This window comes from Orcinus orca, chromosome 7 (assembly GCF_937001465.1).
Source record: "Orcinus orca chromosome 7, mOrcOrc1.1, whole genome shotgun sequence".
Taxonomy (NCBI): domain Eukaryota; kingdom Metazoa; phylum Chordata; class Mammalia; order Artiodactyla; family Delphinidae; genus Orcinus; species Orcinus orca.
In genome coordinates, this window is record NC_064565.1 from 120,578,391 (window position 1) to 120,602,660 (window position 24,270).

At 52.9% G+C, this 24,270-nt stretch overlaps 1 protein-coding gene across 1 annotated transcript; it reads left to right on the forward strand.

Moving 5' to 3' along the window:
* The first annotated feature begins 52 nt into the window (after positions 1–52).
* On the forward strand, positions 53–22,580 carry ING5 (inhibitor of growth family member 5). Its single transcript, XM_004262515.3, has 8 exons — positions 53–151; positions 2,505–2,576; positions 5,076–5,242; positions 6,792–6,903; positions 7,069–7,162; positions 17,393–17,528; positions 17,632–17,693; positions 19,233–22,580. The coding sequence occupies exons 1-8, from the start codon at positions 115–117 to the stop codon at positions 19,273–19,275; spliced, it is 723 nt and encodes a 240-aa protein (XP_004262563.1). The 5' UTR covers positions 53–114; the 3' UTR covers positions 19,276–22,580.
* Positions 22,581–24,270: the final 1,690 nt, after the last annotated feature.

A 24,270-nucleotide genomic window follows, 5' to 3' on the forward strand; every position in this document is an offset into this window, starting at 1 on the left:
CCTGAAGGCGACCAATCAGCGCGCGGGGCTCATTAATAGTGACCACGCCGGCCCCGCCTCCGCCTCTCGCGGGGCCACCGCCCGCGCAGACCCAGAGCGCGGCCGCGGACGAAGATGGCGACCGCCATGTACTTGGAGCACTACCTGGACAGTAAGCGGCCCCCGCGCCCCCTAGGCCCACCGCCCTGGCCGGGCCGCCCCCGCCGCGTCCCCCCCGCCCCGCGCACTAGGCTCCACGTGCGGACCCCGGGGCACGTGGGGGCGGCGGGACGGCCCGGAGGCGGCGGGAGGGGCTGAGGCACGCGCGGGGCGGGAGGGCCCACGAGGGAGGGGCACTGGGGGTGCGGCGCGGGGTCCCGCCGTCACGGCCGCGCCAATTCCAGGTGCGTCACGGCGGGGCGGGGGCCGGCGGGTGCTGGGCGGGGCCAACGCGGCTCGGCCCCACCCTCCCAGGCTCAGCCCCGCCCACTTTCGCCATAGGCCCCATTCTCTCGTCCCTAGGACCCGTCTTCCTTGGCTGGGCCCCGCCCCTCATTCACTAGGCCCCGCCAACTTCGTCGTCGGGCCCGCCCTCTCCGCCCTGGCCCCGCCCTCTCTATCTAGGCCCCGCCCCTCCGAGTCCCGTCCCGCCCATTCCCGGACCCGCCCCCACCGCGGTGACCCACTAAGGTGGTCGAGTCTCAGTCCCTTGGGACTCTGGGCCGGGTTTGGGGGGCCCAGGGCCTGAGGGTTCTGGGTTCTGTGCCTGTTTGTGCTGTGACCTGGGAGTCCGCTTCCAAGCCTCAGTTCGTGCATCTGCAAGGCATGATGGCGCGGAGGGTCTCTGAGGGCACCTGTCTTTGCGCAGGGGGTTGGGGGCGGTACTTAGACGTGTGGGTAGGATGTTCAAGGCAGTGGTCATCAGAGTGGGCCAACGTCCCGAGGCGTGCCACAGGTTGCACCCTCTGGAGGACTCCTGAGCAGGTGGTTATTTGCCGCATTTCACAGCGTGGGTGATGCTGCGTCAGAGGCTAAGTAGCTTCTCAAGGTCACTCACTGGAGAGTGGCGATCCCACGTTTGAGCTCTGCGGTCCGACTCCAGTCTGGCCCTGGCGGGGGCATAGCCTGGGGATGCGGGCTGGTGGGGATTTTGCCTGGTAACTCTGGAGCCTTGTGCTGCACTGGGGATTTTCACTCATCCGGGCCTGGGCGCCCAGACCCCCACCCGAGGTTGCTGAGAGTAGGGAGTGAACCCCGGCTCCGGGGAAGACAGTGGGGATCCAGCCCTCCCCAAGGGGGTCTCCCAGGCATGGCCCAACCTGAGCACAGCGTCCTGGGCCGGAGAGCACCGTGGAGGGAGGGGCTTCCCCACCATCGTCACTGGAGAGACCTACACCCAGGTGCCTGTTCTGGGTGCTGTGGCTTGCCCTCCTCTGACCCGGTGCCTGCCCAGGGGGCCCCAGGAGGAGGGTCTGAGGAACACGATTCCTGTCCTGTGAGGGACACCCATGTGAAGGCTTGCGGACGGAGGCCCCTGCTCACTCCCTGAGCACCTGCTGTGTGCCAAGAAAGCAGACATGATCCCTGTTTTCCTGGAACTGGCTCTCAAATGGGAGAGAGAGAGTTTTTAAAAGTTCACAAAAGTTTAAAGGTCACAAAGGAGCCCAGCAGGTCTGAGAGTGCAGGGGTGGCACTGTCTTGAGAGCCCTGGTAGGACAGCAGGGGAGCCCCCGGGGAGGCCATGGGTGGGTCTGTCCCGCTCTCTGTGTGAGCTGGGAAGCCCTGGGGCTTACGCAGCAGCTTTGTACAGTCAGGGCTCTTGGAGCGGTCATCTGTGGAGGGGGCCCGTCCTGGCTGCGGGCAGGTGGGGAGCTTGGCCTGGACCAGGAGCCCGGCCGTGCGGACAGGAGAGCAGTGTAGGGCAGGGTCCTTACCTCTGCTGTCCCGCACGGTCTGTTTGATTTTAAATAAACTCAAGTAAAATGAGAAGTTCGGTCCCTCAGTTGTACTGGCCCCATGTCAGGTGCTCAGTAGCCCTGTGTGGCCAGTGCGTGCTGTGTCGGGAGGCTCTGTCTTGGCATGAAGTTCTACCGTACAGCCCTGGTGGGCACCGCCCAATGCCCTGAGTTCAGAGTAGAGTGGGAGGAGAGCAAGGAGGACCCTGGGGTTTGGGCTTGTTCTCTGTTGTGGGGCGTCTGCACGGGAGGAGCGGCCTGGGGTCTGCGGTGGGAGAGTCGCACAGGCACCTTCCTCCCTCTGCCCTCTGTTCGCCTCTAGCTTCTCGAGTTTCTGACAAGTTCTGAAGCACGTCAGCCGATTACCAGTGTGAAATAGGGGAGGGCTGGATTCCCCGCTGTCTTTAATGTTGGACTCGTGTCCCTGAAAAAAGATACCTTGATTCTTCTGCTCTCCAAACTCTAAGAGAAACAGAAGCCGGAGTGGGCTTATTGTTTGTAGCCTTGAAGTATGAAGCTTGGAAGGTGGGGTTTTGTCCTGCTGTTGAGAAGCATGTGTCTGTGTTTCAGGTATTGAGAACCTACCCTGTGAGCTTCAGAGGAACTTCCAGCTGATGCGAGAGCTGGACCAGAGGACAGAAGGTGGGTTCAGACCTTTCAGAAGAGCCAGGGTGTGGGGAGCAGCTCCCCAAGTCCAGGAGCGGAGCACCGGGATCCAGGGGGTGGTGTACTGGTCTTCCAGGGACCTGGGGCAGTGGGGCTGCTGTCCAGCCTGGGCCGCAGGTGTTGGGTAGTGTGTCAGAGAGAGTGCTGAGTCTTTTTTTTTTTTTGGCTGCGTTGGGTCTTTGTTGCTGCGCGCGGGCTTCTCTCTAGTTGTGGAGAGCAGGGGCTGCTCTTTGTTGCGGTGCGTGGGCTTCTCATTGCGGTGGCTTCTCTTGTTGTGGAGCACGGGCTCTAGGCACACGGGCTTCAGTAGTTGTGGCTTGTGGGCTCAGTAGTTGTGGCTCACAGGCTCTAGAGCGCAGGCTTAGTAGTTGTGGCACATGGGCTTTGTTGCTCCGTGGCGTGTGGGATCTTCCTGCACCAGGGCTCAAACCCCTGTCGCCTGCACTGGCAGGTGGATTCCTAACCACTGTACCACCAGGGAAGCCCCTAGTGCTGGGTCTTTAAAGTAAACTTAGTCCCTTGTGTCCCTACACGTCTCCATGTCACATCTTTATAATCGTCATCCCCTCCCGCAGTCAAAATATTTGTTACCTTTTCTTTCCTTTAAAAGATTTTCTATTTTCAAACTGTGTACCTATTTTAAACAGTTAGTCCTTTCAGATCTTTTGGTCTTTAACTCCCTGTTTCTAAACAGTTCATTTTTGCTGCTATTTCTTACTTTATTTCCTTTTGGTTTTAGACTTTATCTATTCAGTTACTACAAAAAGTGAAGACTTACGTCTCCAGTTGTGCCCTGCTCGGTTCATGCGCACACAGCTCCCTCCCCCTGTCTCCTGGGTGTAATGGACTAGAATTTGAACTGTGGTGATGCTGTGCTGTCCAGTGATGCTGTTTCTTTCCTGGGCTGCTGTGTCGGTAGTTTACCATATGCTATGCTCACATGCCCTGTTTGGAGTAACTGTCTTTTTCTTGAAGTTCTTAATTGCTTTTCTTGTTGGTTTTGTTTTCCTCGTTTTCAGGGTGCCTGCTGCACCAGGTTACCTGCCAGTTCTGTGTGTGCTCTGCATGGAGACCTCTCCTGGAGCCTCTGTCCTGCGGTCCCGTCCGGGCCGACAGTTTCCGGGCCTGCCGCGCACGCCTTGCCCTAGGTCTTCCTAGGCTCTCCCTTTGCTCCTCTTCGGCATGGAGCCCTGTTTCCTAGGCTGTAAACATACTACTTCTTGATTTGCCCGTTTGTTTCAGAGGAGCGTTTTCTCTGGGAGCTTCCAGAAAGAAATTTACGGCAGGGTAAATTTCTTATACCATTGCATGTCTGAAAATGCAGCAGTGAATGGTTTGGCTGGGTATAGAATTCCAGATTGACAGGCATTTCCCCCAGAATGTGGCAGGCGTTGCTGCATTGTCTCCTAGCTTCTGTGTTGCTGTTGAGAAGTCTGATGTCATTTGGGTTTCTCATCCTTTGAATATGTGATCTTTTTTTCCCTTTCCTGTTTAGAAGCTTTTAGGCTTTTCTCTTTATCCCTGAGGTTTACATTTCATGGTGGTGTGCTTGGGTATGGGCACTTTTTCACTCATTGTGCTGGGCACATGTTTTGCAAGATTGGAATAGCTGTGGTTTTTCACTAAGGAACAGCTTCCTGACTAGTGAATGCAGAGGTTTCTTTTATGGTGAGATAAAGCATTTGTATTCAGAAATAAGCATAAACATTTGTAGATTGCTTAGCAAATAGCACGCGGAGAACCTCTCTGCAGATGGAGAAAAGGAGCCTCTAGTGCCTGGGGGCCTGTGTGATCCTCATGAGCAGGCCACCCTTCCCCAGGGGATACACCCTGAGTTTTCACCTGCAAGAATGGTTTTCTCACCTCTCTAAACCAAAGAGTTAAGAGTTGCGTCTGTCTTTGCCTTTAACATCAATGGAATCATACAGTGTGTTTTCCTTTGTGTCTTGCTTTTCTCGCTCAGTGCCACCTTTTGTGGGATTAACCGATGTTGTTTGGTTTTTTGTTGCTGGGTAGCGTTCTGTTGTGTGAACGGACCACAGCTTATTTATCTGTTTTACTGTAGATTGGACGTTTGGCTTGTTTTCTGTTATCTGCAGTCATGAATGTTTTCCCATGTGTGCCCTGGCCTCTAAATCTTTAGGGTATGTACCTGAGAGTAGCCTGCCGGGTCATAGGTAAGGTGAGCACATCATTTATTATTCAAACAATAATAAATGGACTCTTCAAACTTGAGAGTCCAAGAGGGCACGATGAACCCTTGCTGGGGCAGCGTCATACGTTGGGACTGTCGTGGGCGCACTGCCCTGGTCGGGGTGTCTGCTTGTCTCGCTGATCCAGAGTGTTTGGGAAGGCGGTGCCCGCCACCGGCGGCCAGTGGGCCAGCCACTTCTTTGCTGGCACTTGTCGTTGTCAGGCTTTATTGGTTGCCAGTCTGGTGAACGTGTCCTGGCTTTTCGCCCATTACTCTATCAGACAAGAAAGCCGAGATTGACATCCTGGCTGCAGAGTATATCTCCACGGTGAAGACTCTGTCTCCGGGTCAGCGCGTGGAGCACCTGCAGAGGATCCAGAGCGCCTACAGCAAGTGCAGGGAGTACAGCGACGACAAGGTGCAGCTGGCCATGCAGACCTACGAGATGGTGAGGAGGGGGGGCGGGGCGGGGGCGGGGCCTCCCCTCGGACGCGCTCCTCGCTTTCACGCAGCAAGGGGGAGGCTGCTCGGGAAACGGGGCGTCGAGGTGGAGGCCGGGCAGCGATAGAGCGATGCCGCTAGAGAAAGTGCACGTTGGAGGAGTCCTCGTCCTGGGACCATTTCTGTGGTCTTGTGTCCTGTGCCCGTTTTGCTTGTTCATTTATATGTACTTTTAATGCTTGTTTTTGTCAGCTTTAGGTAAAGTCCTAGAATTGGTTTTGTCCAATTTCCTTTCAATTCCGCTTCTCTTGGGGTTTGCAAGGTGGCACAAAGCCGTTCTGCGACGCACATGAGGTCGTGTAGTGAGGCTCCCGTCCTTGCCTCCCCCAATAAAACAGTGATTTTTTTTTTTTTTTTTTTTTTTTTTGCGGTACGCGGGCCTCTCACTGTTGTGGCCTCTCCCGTTGCGGAGCACAGGCTCCGGACGCGCAGGCTCAGCGGCCATGGCTCACGGGCCCAGCCGCTCCGCGACGTGTGGGATCTTCCTGGACCGGGGCACAAACCCGCGTCCCCTGCATCGGCAGGCGGACCCTCAACCACTGCACCACCAGGGAAGCCCTAAACAGTGATTTATTTATTTATTTTTGCGGTACGCGGGCCTCTCACTGCCGTTGCCTCTGCCATTGCGGAGCACAGGCTCCGGACGCGCAGGCTCAGTGGCCATGGCTCACGTGCCTAGCCGCTCTACGGCATGTGGGATCTTCCCGGACTGGGGCACGAACCCGTGTCCCCTGCATCGGCAGGCGGACTCTCAACCACTGCACCACCAGGGAAGCCCTAAACAGTGATTTTTTAAAAGCCTGAAATCAGTTGTATTTGAGAAAGAATCCTCTAGGAGGAGACCTTAATGCTGATGTTTGGGACTTCGATGCTCCAAAGTGCTAAATCCTTTGAGTAATCAGCCTGTCTTCCAAGGAGTTAGGTGTGATCAACGTCCTTAAGACAGTCCGTTTTCTCTCTGACGTGTAATGAAGCTTAGGACTGTGGTTCATTTCCAGTCGGGGGCCGTGATGGACGGTGTTGGACGGCTGTCACCAGCCAGCTGGTGCTGTGACGTCCTTTTAGCTACAGGAGCATCCCCTCTGTCACGGGCAGTTCTGTGCGGTCCTTCCTTCCAGCTCCGTCCTGAACTCCATCTTCAAATGTCATTTTCTGTTGACGAACCTATAGCTCTTCACATTTTACGTCAGGGTCTAGTATCCAAGGTCCTCAGCCCTTTACTTCATTGCATCTTACGGCTCTGTTTCTCATCGTTGCCTGCCTTCAAGGTTTTTTCCCTGAGTAGGATTTATTCTGTTGATGGGGAACAGAATGTGGGGAAAAAAGACCCTTGCATCAAGTTGGAAATAGCATGCCTTGTTCTAGCAGAGTGTTGTTACTTCTAGACTCAATTTAAGGGCCAGACAGTGCTTTCTGCTTGACGTCAGGAGCATTTGTGACCCTGAGGCGTTTTGCTCTGAGTTTCGAACGGAATGTGTGAGCATCCTTCTGTGTAGGTGGATAAGCACATCCGGAGGCTTGATGCGGACCTGGCTCGCTTCGAGGCGGACCTGAAGGACAAGATGGAGGGCAGCGACTTCGAAAGCTCTGGAGGACGGGGGCTAAAAAGCAAGTCTGTTAATTTTTCTTCATTTTATTACTGTTAACTATGGAGTTCTGAAGAATTTTGTCTGATAAGTGTATTAGGAACATTATGGTAAATATCATATTTGGGTAAATCTTGTCCTGCTTCAGTGAAATCTGTGAACAAAGTTGTGGTCTTTATTGTTTCAGAAGGTCGAGGTCAGAAAGAAAAGAGGGGCTCCCGGGGTCGTGGCAGGAGGACCTCAGAAGAAGACACCCCAAAGAAGAAGAAGCATAAAGGAGGGTGAGAGGTGCTTTTTTTCTCTTTTTCCCTGAAGAACACCATTGGTATTTGCTCAGGATGGAAACACCGGTGACTGCTAAGGCTGAGGAAGTGCTTACCTGTGCGAGGTGTGCTGTAGCTTTTTGCTTTACCCATGCCAGGTGTGCTGTAGTTCTTCCTGCTTTGCCCGTGCCAGGTGTGCTGCAGCTCTTCCTGCTTTGCCCGTGTCGGGTCAGTTGGTCCTCACGGCAACTTGAGGGAGCAGTGTTGCAGTCGTGGAGACCGAGGCTTCAGAGCTCCTGGGTTTGCACCAGGCGGTCTGACTCCAGAACCCATTCTCTTAGCCACTGCGTGCCCTGCCTCTTAAGAGACACGGTGATGTTTGGTGCGGTTCAAGCTAAGCCACTTCCTAGTAGTTGAATACACATCTGTTGATCATTTTATATATAAATACATGTTTTAGATGTATTCATTTTTAAATTGTGTGACTGCATTTATTAAATATCCATGTCATTTAACTTGAACTTCAGAATATTTCATTTAAAGTACTCTCTCACTCGCTACCCCCTACCCGCCAAGATAGCTTCATAGAATATGAATGGGATGCTTCATCCTCCAAGATAGTGTAACATTGCTTCATAGGAGATGCTAAAATGCCAAGTGGCTTCTGTGGAGATGATTCTGACAGTTATGGGGAGAGCTCAGAAGAGTTAGTTTTCGACAAAAGAAAAGTTTTGGTTCTTAAACCTAGTGTTTAAACTTTTATCTTTAAAAAAAAACAAACCCCAAATAGTGTCTTTGTATTGTAAAGTAATGCACAGATGCAGAAGACCACACAACAAACGTGTGGTTTAACGAATTACTGTAAGAGGCACCTCCTTGTAATCATTGCCTGGCCGGTGACTAACGCTCCCTGGGGGGCCCTTCCCTGTGCCCCTTCAGAATCACCACTTCCTCAGCTCCAGACACACACGACCCACACAGACAGGGTGTTCACTTCCATTCTTTCTTTGTAGTTTTGTCCCTGACACAGTGCACTCCTGGACCCTATAGTTTAGTCTTGTTGCTTTTTTTTTTTAACCTTTTAGATTAACTTCATTAAGGAATAATTTACATAACAATAAAATGTTTTCATTTTAAGTATACAGTCTGATGCTGTATTCAACTTCTTTAAAGTTATAGAACTAGTCAACCTTTCTATTTCTTCTTGAGTCAGTTTTGGTAATCTACATCTTTCAAGGAATTTGTTGTTTCATATAAGTTGTCACACTTACTGACATCAAGTTATTCATAATATTCCTTTATTATTCTTCTGATGTTGTAGGTTCTGTACTGATGCTCACTCTTTTAGACCTGAAATTGATGATTTATGTCTTCTCTCATTTTGCCTTGATCTTTTCAGAAAACTAGCTTTTGGTTTCATTGAGTTTTTTTTCTCTACTGTTTGTCTTCTATTGCGCTTACTTCTGCTAATATCTTTTTTCTTTCTGTCCTCCTACTTAGCCTGGATTTATTTTGCTTTTCTTTTTCCAGCTTTTTATGGTAGAAGTAGCTTAGTAGTTTAGTATGATTTTCATACTTCCCTTCTTTTCTAATATAAATATTTAAAGCTATAAACTTTCTTCTAATTACTGTTTTAGCTGTGTCACACAAATTTTGATATGTTATGTTTTTGTTTTTATTCCATTCAGAATATTTAAAATTTTCTTTTGTGATTTTTCTTTGACCCGTAGCTTATATAGAAGTATGTTTCTCAGCTTCCAAATAATTTGAGATTTTCCAGGTAACTTTCTAATTTCAATTTCTAATTTAATTTTGCTGTGATCAGAGAACTTCTGTAATTGAAATTATCTGAAAGTGATTAAGTTTTAGGTTATGGTTTATGGTCTGTTTTTCTGAATGTTCCATATATACTTGAAAGCAATGTGTATCTTACTGTTGTTGGGTGGATGTCAATTATATAACTTGGTTGACAGCACTGTTCAAGTTTTATGTATCCTGACAGATACTCTGTTTACTTGTATAAATTACTGAGAGAAGAGTGTTGAGATCACCAACTCTAGACATGGATTTGTCTATTTCTCCTCCTGCTTTGTGAGTTTCTGCTTCATATATTTTGAAGCTCTGTTACTTGGAGGTACATACACATTTAGGTTTTTTAAAAATAATGGACTCCTTTATCATTATTTATTTTGTTGTCCTTCTTTGTTTTGAAGTCTGTTTTGTCTAATATTACTATAGCCATTCCAAGTGTCTTACAGTGAGTTTTTACATGGTGTTTTTTCCCTTTTTCATTCTTTTACTTTCACCACATTTGTGTTTTTGTATTTAGAGTGAGTTTCTTGAAAGCAGCAAATAATTGAGTGTTGCTTTTTTATCTAGTCTGAAAATTTCCTTCTTTTCATTGTACTGTTTAGACTATTCAGATTTAATGTAATTAGTGATATGGTTGGATTTAAATTTACTATCTTGCTATTAGTTGTCTCCTTGTCCCATCTGTTCTTTTCCTGTCTTCTTTTGGATTAATCATGTATTTTTTCAGTATTCCACTTTTTTTAAGTGGGTGTCAATGGTATCTCAAAGAAGTCTTAGTTTTCATTTTATTTATTTTTTTGTTTTTTGTTTTTTGGCTGCGCAGCATGGCTTGTGGGATCTTAGTTCCCTGATCTAACCAGGTCCCTGACAGTGAAAGTGTTGTGTCCTAACCATTGGACCACCAGGGAATTTCTTCAGTATTCCATTTTAAGGACTATTCAAGTGTGTATACCCTGTTTCATTAACTTATCACAAAGAATTTCAAATAATATTGTACTATTTCATGTTTAATGTAAGAGCCTACATGAGTATTCTTTTGTTTTCTGCCTCCTGTCCTTTGTGCTATTATCAAAAATTTTACTTCTACGTATGACATAAGTCTCTGAATATATTGTTGTTATTATTGTTGTTATTGTTTTAGGTCTAAATCATTGCTTATCTTAAACATTTTAAAATATGAGAAAAAGTTTTATAGTTAGTCCATATATTTACCATTTCCAATGCCCTTCACTTTATGTAGATGCAGATTTCCATCTGGTATCATTTCTCTTCTGCCTGAAGAACTTTCTTTAACATTTTTTTTTTTTTTTTTTTTTTTGCGGTACACGGGCCTCTCACTGTTGTGGCCTCTCCCTTTGCGGAGCACAGGCTCCGGACGCGCAGGCTCAGTGGCCATGGCTCATGGGCCCAGCTGCTCCGCGGCATGTGGGATCTTCCCGGACCAGGGCACGAACCCGTGTCCCCTGCATCGGCAGGTGGACTCTCAACCACTGCGCCACCAGGGAAGCCCTCTTTAACATTTTTTACAGTGCAGGTTTGCTGATGGTGATGAATTTTCTGTTTTTGTTTCTTTGAAAATATCTTTATTTCACTTCCATCTTTGAAGGATATTCTTGTTGGATATAAAGTTTCAGGTTGACTTCTTTTTTTCTTTCATCACTAAAGATGTCCTGTTGTTTTCCATCTTGCATTGATTCTGATGAGAAATTAGTGATAATTCTTATCTTTGTTCTTCTGTATATAAGTGGCTTTGTTTATTTTTGCTGCTTCTAAGGTTTCCATTTAGCAACTTGATTTTTTAAAAAATTTATTTGTTTTATTTATTTATTTTTGGCTGTGTTGGGTCTTCATTGCCGCACGCGGGCTTTCTCTAATTGTGGCGAGCGGGGGCTGCTCTTCGTTGTGGTACGCAGCTTATTACTGTGGTGGCTTCTCTTGTTGTGGAGCATGGGCACTAGGTGCATGGGCTTCAGTAGTTGCAGCATGCAGGCTCAGTAGTTGTGGCTCGCAGGCTCCGGAGCGCAGGCTCAGTAGTTGTGGCGCAGGGCTTAGTTGCTTCACGGCATGTGGGATCTTCCTGGACCAGGGCTCGAACCCGTGTCCCCTGCATTGGCAGGCAGATTCTCAACCACTGCTTCACCAGGGAAGTCCACAGCAACTTGATTTTTAACAACTTAATTATGATGTGTCCTCGTGTGTGTTTTTTGTGTGTTTGCTGTTTGGAGCTCATTGAGCTTCTGGGAACTGTTAGTTTATAGTTTGCATCAAATTTGTAATTTTTCAGCCAGTTTTTCAAATTTTTTTTCTGCTCTCTTTTGTCCTTTTTATGGGACTCCAATCATATATGTGTGTTAGCTTGATATTTTCCTACAGATCACTGAGGCTCTGCTTACTATTTTGTCAGAAATTTTCTTTCTACACTTCCATTTGGATAGTTTCTATTACTTTATCTTCAAGTCTTTTCTTCCTTGTTGTCTAATTTAATCTTAATCTCCTTTAGTGAATCTTTGATTTAAGAAATTTTCTTATCAGGAAGTTCTGTTTCTTTTTTTATATACTTGCCATTTCTGTTATTACACATATATTTTCCTTTATATCTTTGAATATATCATTTTACAACAGCTTTTTAAAAAACTTTCTCTTCTGATTCTGTCATTTCCAGGTCTATTTCTTTTTGTTGTTGTTTTAAAGCTGCTTTATTAAGGTATGATTGATATACAAAGAACAGTATATATTTAATGCATACATTTTGATGAGTTTGGCAGGTCTGTTTCTGTTGACTGCTTTTTCTCTGGTTGTAAATCACATTTTCCTCCTCCTTCACATGTCTAGTAATTTTTTTAAAATTTAGTTTTGGCTGCATTGGGTCTTCGTTGCTTCACGTGGGCTTTCTCTGGTTGCGGCGAGCAGGGGCTACTCTTTGTTGCGGTGCACGGGCTTCTCATTGTGGTGGCTTCTCTTGTTGCGGAGCATGGGCTCTAGGCGCACGAGCTTCAGTAGTTGTGGTGCACAGGCTCAGTAGTTGTGGCGCATGGGCTTAGTTGCTCTGCAGCATGTGGGATCTTCCCGGACCAGGGCTTGAAGCCATGTCCCCTGCATTGGCAGGCAGATTCTTAACCACTGTGCCACCAGGGAAGTCCATCTAGCATTTTTTTTAATTTTTATTTATTTAATTTATTTTACTTTTGGCTGCATTGGGTCTTTGTTGCTGCGTGTGGGCTTTCTCTAGTTGCTGCGAGCGGGGGCTACTCTTTGTTGTGGTACGTGGGCTTCTCATTGCGGTGGCTTCTCTTGTTGCAGAGCACAGGCACTAGGCATGCGGGCTTCAGTAGTTGTGGCTCACAGGTTCTAGAGCGCAGGCTCAGTAGTTGTGGTGCACGCGCTTAGTTGCTCCGCAGCATGTGGGATCTTCCCGGACCAGGGCTCAAATCCGTGTCCCCTGCATTGGCAGGCAGATTCTTAACAACTGCAACACCAGGGAAGCCCCCATCTAGTAAGTTTTGACTCATTGTTAAGACAGTGTCAGTGTTATGTGGTTGAATATCAGGATTTTGTTGTCTTCGTTTAACGGGTGTTGAATTTTAAAAATTCATTTAAATTTTTGTCACTAGTTTAATCACCTGTGGAGCAGCTTGATCCTTTGTAGGCACATTTTTAACGTTGGTTAAAAAAAGCCTTTCTCTTAATATGCCAGATAGTAAATATTTCAGGCTTGTAGGCCGTATTGTCTCTGTTGTGACCACTCAACTCTGCTGTTTACTATTGAAAGCATCCACAGAAAGTGTGTAGATGAATGATGTGACTGTGTTTCATTAACACTTTGTTTGTAGAAAAGGCAGCCAACTGCAGGCTGTATTTTGCCAACCCCTAGGTTAGAGCAGCCTTTACTCTAGGGTTGGTTAAACCCTCCTGCTAAGGTGTGACCCTTCTGTGTTCTCCTCTGAATGTATTTGGTGTTTGACGAGGTCTCTCCATGCTGGCTGGTTGGAACTTGAATGTTGCCCAGGCTGCGTGTGAGCTCTGGGAATTGTTCAGCTCACGGGTCCCTGGTATTCTCTGCCTGGCCTTGTGGATTGTCAGTCCGTGCACGGGCAGCTTAATCTTTAGCTAAAAACTCAAATGGATCTGTTTGCAGATTTCCGGAGTGCACTTCCTCTAGCTTCCTCCTTTCCAGCACCCTGCCCCCAAGTTCCAGCAGCCCCACCCTCCCTGAGCTTTGGTTTTTCCCTCCTTCTAGACATGCAGGCTTTTGCTCCTCTCTAAGGACTGGCGTGTGGAAAGTACCTCCGGGCAGAAAGCTGAGAAGGTCATAGGTCTCACCTGGCTCGTTTACCTTCTCAGGATCGCTGTCCTGTGCTGCCTTCTGTGTAGTGTCTGGTAACTCCTACTTCAGGTGTCTTGTCCAGTTTTCTACTTGTTCATAGTAGGCGGGCAGTTCAGTACCTGTTATTTCGTCAGGGTCTTTGTTTAGGTAAAGTTTCTTTAATGCGTAAGTTTTTCTCCATCCCTTTCTTTTCTTCATAATTTTCCTTCTTGAAGGACCTGCGCTGTTTGGCTTGTAGCGTTCTCCAGAGTCTGGATGTTGCTGATGAGATGTGAACCCTCGCGAGAGCCTCTTTGTTGAGCATTTAGACGGTGCGTCTCCTTCTTGTCTGCTCTGCAGGGGGATCCTGGGGAATGCACTGACCTGTGTGTGTTCTTACTGAAGCCGGTTTTGTAGATCTGGCAGGACATTTAATGCTGGGCCATGAGACCTGTGTCAGAGGTGATTGAAAGCATCTGCCTTATGGGGGATGTTTGTTGACTGTGTGGGAACAGTTAGGCTGTGTCCGTTGCAGACGGATGAGGCCATAAACGTTACAGGTGACCCTTGAACAGTGTGGGGCTGGGGGCACCAGCCCTCCATGCAGTTGGAAGTCCGTGTATCACCTTACAGGCAGCCCTCTGAGTCTGAGGTGCCACATCCGAGGGTTCATCCGACCACGGGTCGCGTAGCGCTGTAGCGTGTGCTCACTGAAGGAAGCCTGTGTGTGAGTGGGCTCGCGCACCCCAGGCCCGCCTTGGCCAAGGGCCGTGAGTCCGCGTACGCTGTAGTCTTCATTCTGGAGCCCCCATTTGATTCCTTTTTTACGGATTTTAGTTCCTTTTTGAAAAGTCTCCATATTTGCATCCCTGTTACTTACGTTTTCTTCCTAATGTGTGTTTAAAGCCCTTCTCTGCTAATTTTAACATCTGGGTCGTCTCTGCATCTGCTTCTGTCTGCCCACTTCCCTGTGGTTACCACTCCTGCTTTTTCACGTCATGTACTTGTCTCGTTGTCTGGCCTTGGAGGCACGTGGAGAGGGCTTGCCCTTCTTTGGTCCAGGCAGATGGAGCAGGCTTGGGGCGGGGTGGCGAAGGTGGCAGGGGGCCTCCCGGCTCCTGACGGAGAAGCCAGAGTGTCTGTTTTGCTGCCGCAGTGGCTGTCTGTGGGCGGTGCTTGGCTTTCCTTCCTGCGGAGGCCTGGAGGAGGAGGCTGGCTGCTCAGAGACCAGGGATGTCACTCTGCAGCCTCTGCATGGCCCCAGGGTCAGTAAGTGGACTGTAGGGTCACGGCCGTGTGTGCGGGGTCCTGCAGAGTCGGTGTGGTCCCCAGTGGGCCTCCGGGCCTCGGCTGAGCACGGGAGATGGATGGCCTGCTCCCTCGGCTGCTGCCTCTTCCTCAGCCCTAGGGCATCTTGCCTGTGTCACTGCACAGCTGTCCAGTGTCTTTGAAGTGTGACCTCACTGTCGGGTTTGTCTTCCACCTCGTGGTGGCAGCAGTGTTCCGCGCCTTTCTGCTCCTTCCTGCTTAGGGCTTGGGGGCGTGCCGGCCTCCTCTGGGGATGAGCAGGTGTTCTCCTGTGTCCCTTCCTCTCCATGAGCCCCCTTGGAGGGACAAGACCCTGGCTCCCTGGTGCAGTGGGAGGCTCCCTGACGAGTACGTGCCTGGCCGTGGCTCAGACCTCGGGGATGACCCGGGTGTCTCACCCCGTCTCTGCGGACGCGCTGGAGCCGGCCGGGCCCGCAGCTGCCCCTCACTGAGGGGGCTGGCGTGCATGTCGCTGGCTGCTGTTCGTAGCGCTGGCCGCAGCAGCGGCAGGTGAGAAGGGGTAGTCAGGGGTGGCAACGTTGGCAGAGCCCTCGGTAAGTCAGGCTGGACCCGGCGCTTCTGCGTGAACCGTTTCCTCTCCACGGCCACCCCGGGCGGTGGTGCCATGACTGCCCCAGTTTACAGACAGAGGGGGCCGGGGGTGCTGAGGCCCGCCCTGAAGGCCCGCTCTGCTGTGTGACCGGGGGCACCCTGTCCCCGGGAGCCATTGGGGCAGGACGGGGCCGGGACGGTGTCTGGAGAGGACAGGACACCCACGGGCCGGGTGCGGGCCAGTGTACCCCGTCTGCCGGTGCTGTGGCTTCACGGCCTGCCTTGGGGTGATGCAGTTCCAGGGTCAGAGGCAGGTCCTGTCACCCTGCGGGGCCAGGCAGGGGGGCCACCTGAATGGCGAGCGCCAGACCTCGGGTACGTCCTTGCCGTCTGTACAGCCCGTGAGCCAGGCAGGATCTGCGTGCGGACGCGGGGGCCGTTCCTCCTGAGGATGAGTAGCAGTGCCTGTCGGGGGGCGTGTCCTGAAGCGCCTGGGACGCGCGTGGGGGGCGAAGCGTGTGGGGCTCCCTGGGGTGGCTGGTGAAGGGTGCCCACCACGTCCCGGGGTCCGGAGCGAGGGGCAGCACTGCTGCCTGAGGGGTCGCCCTGGCCTGCCCCAGGGATGGGCTCGGCCAACAAGAAGGGTCCTCGTGGGCTCAGCCCCCGTGACCTCCTGGCCGCTTCCCTCCACCCTCCCACCCCGGAGCCCCCTCCAGGTCAGACTGGAGGAGCGGTGTTGCGGGGTCCCAGGCCTGCTTGCTGGCTGGAGGTGTCCTCGCTGGGGGGTCCCCACAAGCCCTGCAGCCTCTCCTACTGCCACGCACCCGGCCAGTGCCCTTGAACCCGGGGTGACGGGCGCAGGTTGCACGGCAGCTGGAACTGTGCAGCGTGGTCGAGCCTCAAGTAGAAGGCACGGAGCAGACGAGGCGAGGTCTGTGCCGGAGGTGGGAAGCACCGCAGGAGAGGCCTGAGTCTGCTGGTGGGTGGCTGCCGCGGGGGTTTGCACTGACTCCCCGGGGGGGCGCCTGGGAGGGAGGCCCCTGGCGGCAGGACAGGACCCTGCGGGCGGTGACACAGCGCCCCAGCCCGAAGGCCTGCTCGTGGCTGTGCCTGAAGCAGTTTGAAAGCACAGGGGCCGGGACGCGTTTCCGTGACGTTCCCAGAAACGGAGAGCAGAGCCCACACAGAGGGAGGGCCCTGGGTGGCAGCTGCATGGGCACCGAGCATACTTGTGTCAGGGATGGTGTGCGGCCAGGGCACCTCGCTGGGCCGGGAGGCAGGTCGCAAAGGCACAGCGTGTTTCTAGACTCCGGTGCACAGGGAGCACATGAGCAGTGAATCCCTTTGGGGACCAGATTTTCTTCGTTTCCTTCCGGGTCAGTGTATTCAGATGGCCCGGCGGCCGCCACGTCCTACCTTTCCTTTTGCCGTGTTCCTCGTGTGACTTGCTGTGTTTGGTTAGCAAGTACGCATTTGAATCTGCGCCTGTACTTTTTATTTTGGGGGTGGGGGTGGGGGAGGGAGGGTTTTCTTTCTGTACTGGTGGGAACGTACTGTTTGTCTACACCAGCCTGAGCTCACGGGTTTTGTTTTAAATAACGAAACACATGAGAGTCGATTCCACGAGCCCTTCCCTGTGTGCGCTGCAGAGCCGCAGGCAGCAGATCGGAGGGCGGTGTGGACAGTGCAGGGGTCTGGCTGGGCTGTGGGTGGAGCCCAGAGGGCAGCTGGGGAGTGCAGGGCGACAGGCCGCTTCCCTGGCGTGGGTAGGTGAGGGCGGCCCTGCTGACAGTGGGCAGCTGGGTGGGTGGTGGTGGGCTCCTGGGGGTCAGGGCCAGGGCAGGGCGAGGGGGGCAGGGGCTCCTGTGGCTCTCGCGGCGAGGCGGTGGCCCTTCTTGTGGGGGAGGTGCCGGGCGAGCTGGCGGAGCCAGGGTTGCTCAGACACCTGGGCTGCCTGGATGGGCTCAGGTGGGTTCTCGGATATTGCCAGGTGTCCGCTGGTGGTGGTGGCGTGTGCCTGCCCCGGCCGGGGAGAGGCCGCGGGAGGCTGCGGGGGCTGACCCAGGCTGGGGGAGGAGCTTGGGGAGCAGGCCCCATCGGGCGGGGGGCCGGGGCTGGGCATGGTTCCTGTCCCTGGGGGGACTGGTCTGGACGCTGAGTGGTGAGCGCCTCCCCCCGACACCCTCCCACGCCTTCGTGCACGGCCTTGTCTGGCGCCATCCGAGGCAGCTCGTCCCTCTACCCCCCCACTCACCGCTGTTGTTTCCGCGCAGGTCGGAGTTCACCGATACCATCCTGTCGGTGCATCCCTCTGACGTGCTGGACATGCCCGTGGACCCAAACGAGCCCACCTACTGCCTGTGCCACCAGGTGTCCTACGGGGAGATGATCGGCTGTGACAACCCGGATGTGAGTGGGGCCTCGCTGAGGCCTGGGGCGGCGTCCTCAGGGCGGGTGGCGCCCGGGTGGCACCCGGAGCGCGGGGCTGACCACCACCTCCTTCGCCTTGCAGTGCCCCATCGAGTGGTTTCACTTCGCCTGTGTGGACCTGACCACGAAGCCCAAAGGAAAATGGTCAGTATGGGCGCCGGCTTTCCTGGAGAACTGGGTGAGCGGCTGGGCTGGGGGCCTGCCTGCCGCCACTGGTCGTGGTCCCCGGGGCCGAGCTGCAGGGGACACCCACCCGCCTCACGCGGGGTTGCGGCTTTTATTACGTTTGCATAATGTAGGGACCCGTGAGCAACATGGGTTTGAACTGCTTAGATGCAGATATTTTTCAATGGTAAATACTGCTGTGCTCCGTGATTCCCAGTGGGTTGGATCTGCGGTGTGGAGGAACCGCAGGTATGGACGGCCGACTGTAAGTCGACTGTGCAAAGAGTCGGCGCTCCAACCCCTGCCTTGATCGAAGGTGACCTGCACTTCCTGTTCCCCCAAACCACGGCCATTCTGACTGTTGAGTGAGGCAGAGATGATTACAGATGCAAACAGAGAATGAGGAGTTCTTCCCCGGGGAGCTCTGATGAAAGACGAAGAACGTTAACTAGGTCTTGGCCAGGCGCAGGCCAGGCACCCTTAGTGCCGCGGGTTTTCCGTTCCATCGAGAAGACGTGCCGTGGGTCATGGCGCCGTCTATTCTGTCCTGTGTTCAGTGGGCAGCGGCAGCTTTAGTGTGCATAGAAATCTGGTTTTGCTGACCTGCGCTGAAGCGAAGTCCCGGGAACAGGAGGCGGGGAGGGCAATTTGAGTTTGACTGGGACGTGGTGGGTTCGAGTTGTTTGTGGGACTTCTGGGTGGAAGAGTCTAGTAAGCACTGGAAAATCATTTCCTTCTGGGAGGAGAGGGTCTGCCCATCACTTGCTGGGAACAGGGCGGGACGCACAGAGCCGGCCAGGAAGCCAGGGCGCCGCGGCCCCAGCCCGCTGCTAACTCCCGACTTCCCTGGGCTCCCCTGGGAGATGGCAGAGAGCAGGCTGCTTCCCGCCTAGGTCTGAGACCTGAGCCCGTGTCTGGGAGTCTGCACACCGTGCTCGCTGGTGCAGCGTTGCCCTCCACCCCAGGGCCCGGCAGGGCCAGGCTCACTCGCTGGCCTGGACCAGGTGCTGGTGGCCGGGGCCGGGGCAGCTGCATCACACAGGATCAGCTGCCTCCCTTCTGTTACGGGGCTGCCAGGGCCCAGGAGGGACCCAGAGCAGCCCCCTGTGTCTCTGGCTCTGGAACCTGCTCACCCAGGGCCACCAGGGCCCGCTCAGCCCTGTGGGGCGGGCGGGGCTCTGCTCCTCTGCCAGGTTAAGGGGCCCCGCCCGACTGCCCGCCTCCAGTTCGGTCCCAGTGGCGGTGTCATCGCACAGGGAGGACCCGTGAGCTTGATCCAGAGGAATGCCCGTGTGTAAGCACCATGCTGCTCGCCGACCCGAATCTTATCCACCGACTTTAGAACAGACGTGCTGGATGGAATGGCCCACGTGGGGGCTTTTCCCCGATGGGAAGGCTGCGCTCTCTGCGTTTGTGGGTCTCTGTCCTGGTGCCGTTTCAGCAGCGTCCAGCCATCCTGGAAACGGGGTCTGGCTGCCCACGTGCAAAGGGCCCCTCACTGTGCCTTTCTCATCACAGGTTCTGTCCACGGTGTGTTCAGGAAAGGAGGAAGAAGAAGTAAGGAAGAGGCGGACGCCTGGACCCGAAGAGCACGTTAATACATCCCTTCATTCACGTCGCAATATTTTATCTTCATTTTAAAACGACCTTGTTTCCAATGATATTTAATAACTCAATGGCCAGTTGTAATTCTGGATATTTCCTAAAACAAACAAGAAGCCACCTGAGCCCTGTTGCCCAGAGGAGTGCCCCTAGGGGACTTACCACAGTGACTCCATTCTCATGACTTTTCGTAGAGACCCCTGGCCCCAAGCATGGCGGTCACAGCGAGTGGCCCCAGGACTTTGAGGGGTGTGCGTGCCTGGTACACTGCCATCGCTTTGCAGCTGGAGGTGTGAGCCCTGGTCATCTGTCTGTGGTTTCCCGGGGCTGCTCCCCGAGAGCCCGGCACCACTGCAGGCGCCTCTGACCCTCACTGAGAGCGGTGCATGTGGAGCCTGGTGACGAGCCTGGGAGGGGCCGGCTCTCCCCGGGGTGGGCAGGGGTCTCAGCTTCGCTGTGCACTGCCTTTTCGTCTGGACTCCCACTTCCCTCCATGAGGGGTTTACTTTCTGGAGTAAACGTCTCTCCATTAGCGAACGATAAGAGACGGCCCAGCAGACGGGCTGATGTTCTGTTTCCCTGGGAATTCCTGGCGTTTTTACTGTGAAGATGAATTATCGTGGTAGCATGAAGATAGTGGTCTGTGTGAATATGGAGTGAGTCCAAGCCGCTAGGGGCTGATTTGAAACCTGTTCATTTGCACAGCAGATGGGCAGCTTAGATCGAGGAGACAATTTTGTGATGTGATTTGTGAATTTCTTGTGCCACAATAGCAATTCTGGATGAAGCTAGGAAACTAGAGTGTCCTTTCTCTTTAAACAGCATTCACCAAACCGACTTTGAACCGTCTTTTTGGTAACAGTTGGGGGAGGTTGCGTACCTTTGGTGTGTTGATTACGTGTGTCATGATGGTCCAGAAAGCGTGACTTCTGCAGGTGTCCTCGGACTTGAGAGCCTCCGGCGTGCATTTACGGAAGGGGAAACCTGCTTCTGTGTTCAGGCCAGAAGTCCATGAGACAGACTTGGGGCTGAGATTCCCAATTTCGAAGAACCTTGTTTTCTTTATAAGGAAGGCCGTCTGGAATGATACACCCGCTTCCTCCTGAGGCCTTGTTACTATAGATGCTCCTCCTATTTTCTAATATTCACCAAGGAGAGGAAAGAAAGCAGAAGGGAACCTGTGAGGCTGTGTCCTAGACGGGACCACTCCCCGCAGAGTTAGTTAATATTCAGCAGATGAAAGCAGGGTCTGGCTGGGGTCTGCATCTGAGCTTCCCAGTGGGGCTTCGCCTGCGCCCCGTGTCCGACTCTGTCCTTTCTGGAGGGAGCTGACGGAGTGGCACTTGATCCCAGATGACCGTGGGCAGGTCGGTTCAGCACGTGTGGCCTGTCCAGTCTCGGGCCGGGGGTGGGGTAGGGGGTCGGCCGCTGCTGCAGCTTGTCCCTGGGGGATCCCGGAGCCACACGGCTTTCTAGACCCGATGCCATTCTGCTGCCCCAGAGAAGGGGGGCCGTGTCCGGACGAGTGCTGTCAGCACCCTCAGTCTCAGCATTGGCTGGAAACCCAGGGGCGTTGGTATTTAATAACTTAGGGTTTTGTTAATACAGGTGTTTAAGGATTGTGGGGAATAAATGTGGAAAAAAAATTTTTCTTCCCCCTTTTACCAGTTTTTGTGGAGAAGATAGGTAAGTACAGTAAGCTGTGGGGATTCTTTAGAAGCTAGTTTAATATTTGCACTTCATCTGTGAACACTTCACACCCGCTGTTATTGCGGGAAAGCGACGGTGTTTGTGGATGTGGGTTGCGGGCTGATTCAGTTGGGATTCTCACCTGGTTTCCTGAGGTCGCGGTCGTTTCCCAGGCAGGATGACCGACTTCTCTGTCTTAAGCTTTTGTTTAAAGTCCGATGGTACCATCCTGCTTGTCACTGTGTAACATCCCACATGTGGACCTTTTTTTTTTTTTTTTAAAGTTTCTGTGCTTATATGTTTCTAGTGTTTACTTTTTGCTGGTTACAATAATATCACCAAAATAATATGCACGTAGCTTAGGAGAAAACGGAAAACAGGAGCAGAGTAGAAAGAGTCCCTGGAGCATTGTCTGGCCTCCCCGAACACCAGTGCTGCCCGTGACAGAAGACACTTGGTGGCCATGTGGTCGGGAACGTCCTGGCCCGAGGGGTCGGCTGGAGCCCACGCCGCTTGCGGTGTCGTCTGAGGCCTGCCGCCTTCATCAGGATGCTCGCCAGGCTCCGGGGCTGATGCTGGAGGCTGCTCTGGAGCCCCGCCCGACCATCACCTAGGTGGAGGCTGCCCTGGGCCGTCGCAGAGCGAGAGTGCCGGCCCTCTGTGGCCGTGGGGCTTACTTGTGAGGGAAGAGGTTTCTCGTGCAGAGGAGAAGCAGAGTCGTTCCCTTGTTTCCACTGCTGTCTTATCTGTCGGCAGTTGGAGAAACATCCTCTTTTTCCTGCAGGAGAACTCGTGCTGCACCAATAAAAGCAGGTGTTAAACTGAGCCCCCCGCCCCTGTGGCCAAGCTCGTGGGGCTCGTGGCTGGGACGCATACACCGAGGCCTGTGTGACTGTCCCCACTGGAGGCTGGGCCCCCGAGCAGGTGGACATGAACCTGGTGCTGGCAGGGCCACGTGAGCCGGGTGGCTTCCCGTCTGCCCAGGGCAGCAGACGCCGGACGCAGCCCCAGGCAGCAGTGACGGGGTGGGTGTGAGGGAGTTGCAGGGGTGTGTGGGGACAGTGGCCAGCTGCGTGTCAGTCCTGCCTCCTGACCCATCGCTGGCAGCCCTTGGCGAGGACCGCTTCGAGCAATAACGCTGTCTGAAGAGCAGCTTCCCCGTGTAGCCACAGCCAGGGCCTGCCCTGGTGCGGGGCTGGGACACTTGTCACGGTGTGGAAGGTTTCAGGTTTTCCCCAAGTTTCAGTGAACAGTGGTTGGTCTTCATTACCTGTGTCGAGAGGAATTTTAAAATAGGACATCTAAGAAAAGTGTTCTCGTTCAGGAGAGAGTTCTGTGAAGTTCCTTCCTAGTGTGTATCTGTGGTGTTCATCATACCACATCTCATCCAAAATGATGCAGCTTTAACATGAATGTTACATTGTATTTTCAAGGAATTATTGATGTTCTCTTTGTAAAGGAAAGATAATATTGTAAATCTTTTTATTAAATAATGTAAAGATGTATATCTGTATTTTTGGATCATGTTATAGATTATGGATATATTGTTTAATGAATAAAGTATTTTTTGGAACATTTGAGAATGCATCCTTTCGGGAAACAATAAAACTTCATTGTGTCCGGAGATGAGAAGTACATCCTGTGTGGCATTTTGAAGGGGATGTGCAGTGGACCAGAGGGGGTGTGTCACTGCCACCAGCCTGGGCAGGACCCCCGGCCGCACCTTGGTGGACAGCCTTGGGCCTCAGCTGTGTCGTGGCGTCACAAGTTGGTCCCCAAGCTCACAGGAAAGATAAAGTGGTTAGAGTGCTGTGGGTTGCTTTCTAGAGGCTTAAGGCGCTTCCTTTGGAACAGAAGTTTCACCCTCTAGGCCTGCTTGGGCGCCAAGGCCCTGTGGGAACTAAACAACTCTTAGGATGTTCCCTTGACGAGTTCTAACGGTCAGGGTCCAGAAACCCAGCCTGGTCACAGTGGGTTGGGAGAGCACCGCCAGGCAACCATTTTCCAGATGAAGCCTGGTTCACAGACTCAGGTCCGTGGCTGGAGGGGAGCCTTCGGCTCTGGAGGAAGGCCTGTGACTTTCCTCTCCCTGCACCATCTTGCTCCACGCACACCAGGGCTGCCTGCCTGGGAAAAGGAGGCACCAGCTCTTTGTTTTGGGGGTGGGGTGCTAATCTGCACTGTTGCTGATTCCCAGAGGTCCAGGATGCCATTGGTCTGGTCAAAGTGAGGGCCCACGGCAATCAGGTGGTTAGGTAATATTTGTCTGGATGGGTCCACAGGCCCCTCTGTGGTTATCTTCCCAGTGCCTGAGTATGTCATTGAAATAGACGTAATGGCTGGCAGGATGGCCACGTTGACCTGTGGAGTGAGGGTCGTCACGGTAGGAAGGGCCAGGTGGAAGGCCTGGAGTGTCCTCTCCCTGCCAGGGCATAATCCAAAGGCAGGATGTCTCCTCGCGGGAAGGTCAGGGGTGATGTTCCTAGCGCACCCCATTAACTTACCTGGGAAGAGGTGGGCGGGTCTTAAGGAGTATGGTTTACTGAAGATGTGGGTGAGACCCCGCTGCAGCTGCTGTTCCTGGCAGGGCATGGTTACCAGAGCAGAACATACGCTCTTGGCAGGTGGCAGGTAGTTGTTGATCTGGCCAGTGCCAATATGCAGGGACCACCGGAATCTTTGTTCTGTTGATACTTGGTCGAGCTGGCAGCACACCGTCGCGGCCCTGCCTTGGGCCACGTACACACGCTCGCTCTCTGCAGTCCCCGGGCCACGGGTCGTCATCCTAGCATCCCACAGAACATCCCTCCTGTCTGCCTCACCAAGAACTCTGGGACTGATGAGCCAGACACGTACTGGAGATGCCTTGGTAGGACACGTGGGGGCCAGAGGGTGGGAAGAGAACTCTACTCTGGGTACTAGGGACTGTGTTAGTTATTGTAACAATGTAATTGAGGGTATTCCAGGGCTGAAAGAGCAAAAAGGGAGCACTGAGGTAACAGTCACTGGAGGAAGCGGCTGCCATCCCTAAGTCGGCAAGGGGCGGGGGCAGGGGAGGGGGAGGAAGTTGGAGTCTGGGTTTGGCTGCTTGGAGGAGGGGCGCTGATTAGGATTCAGAGCTCGGAGGAGGGCCGGCCTCACGGCCACCTAGAGCAGGTGTTACTTGGGTGGCCCTGGGCCTCAGGAGCCCCGGGAAGGGGTGCCCCATGGAGCTGGGGCACCCCTGAGGGAACGTGATGCGGCTGGGAACTGGCACCCGTGCTGC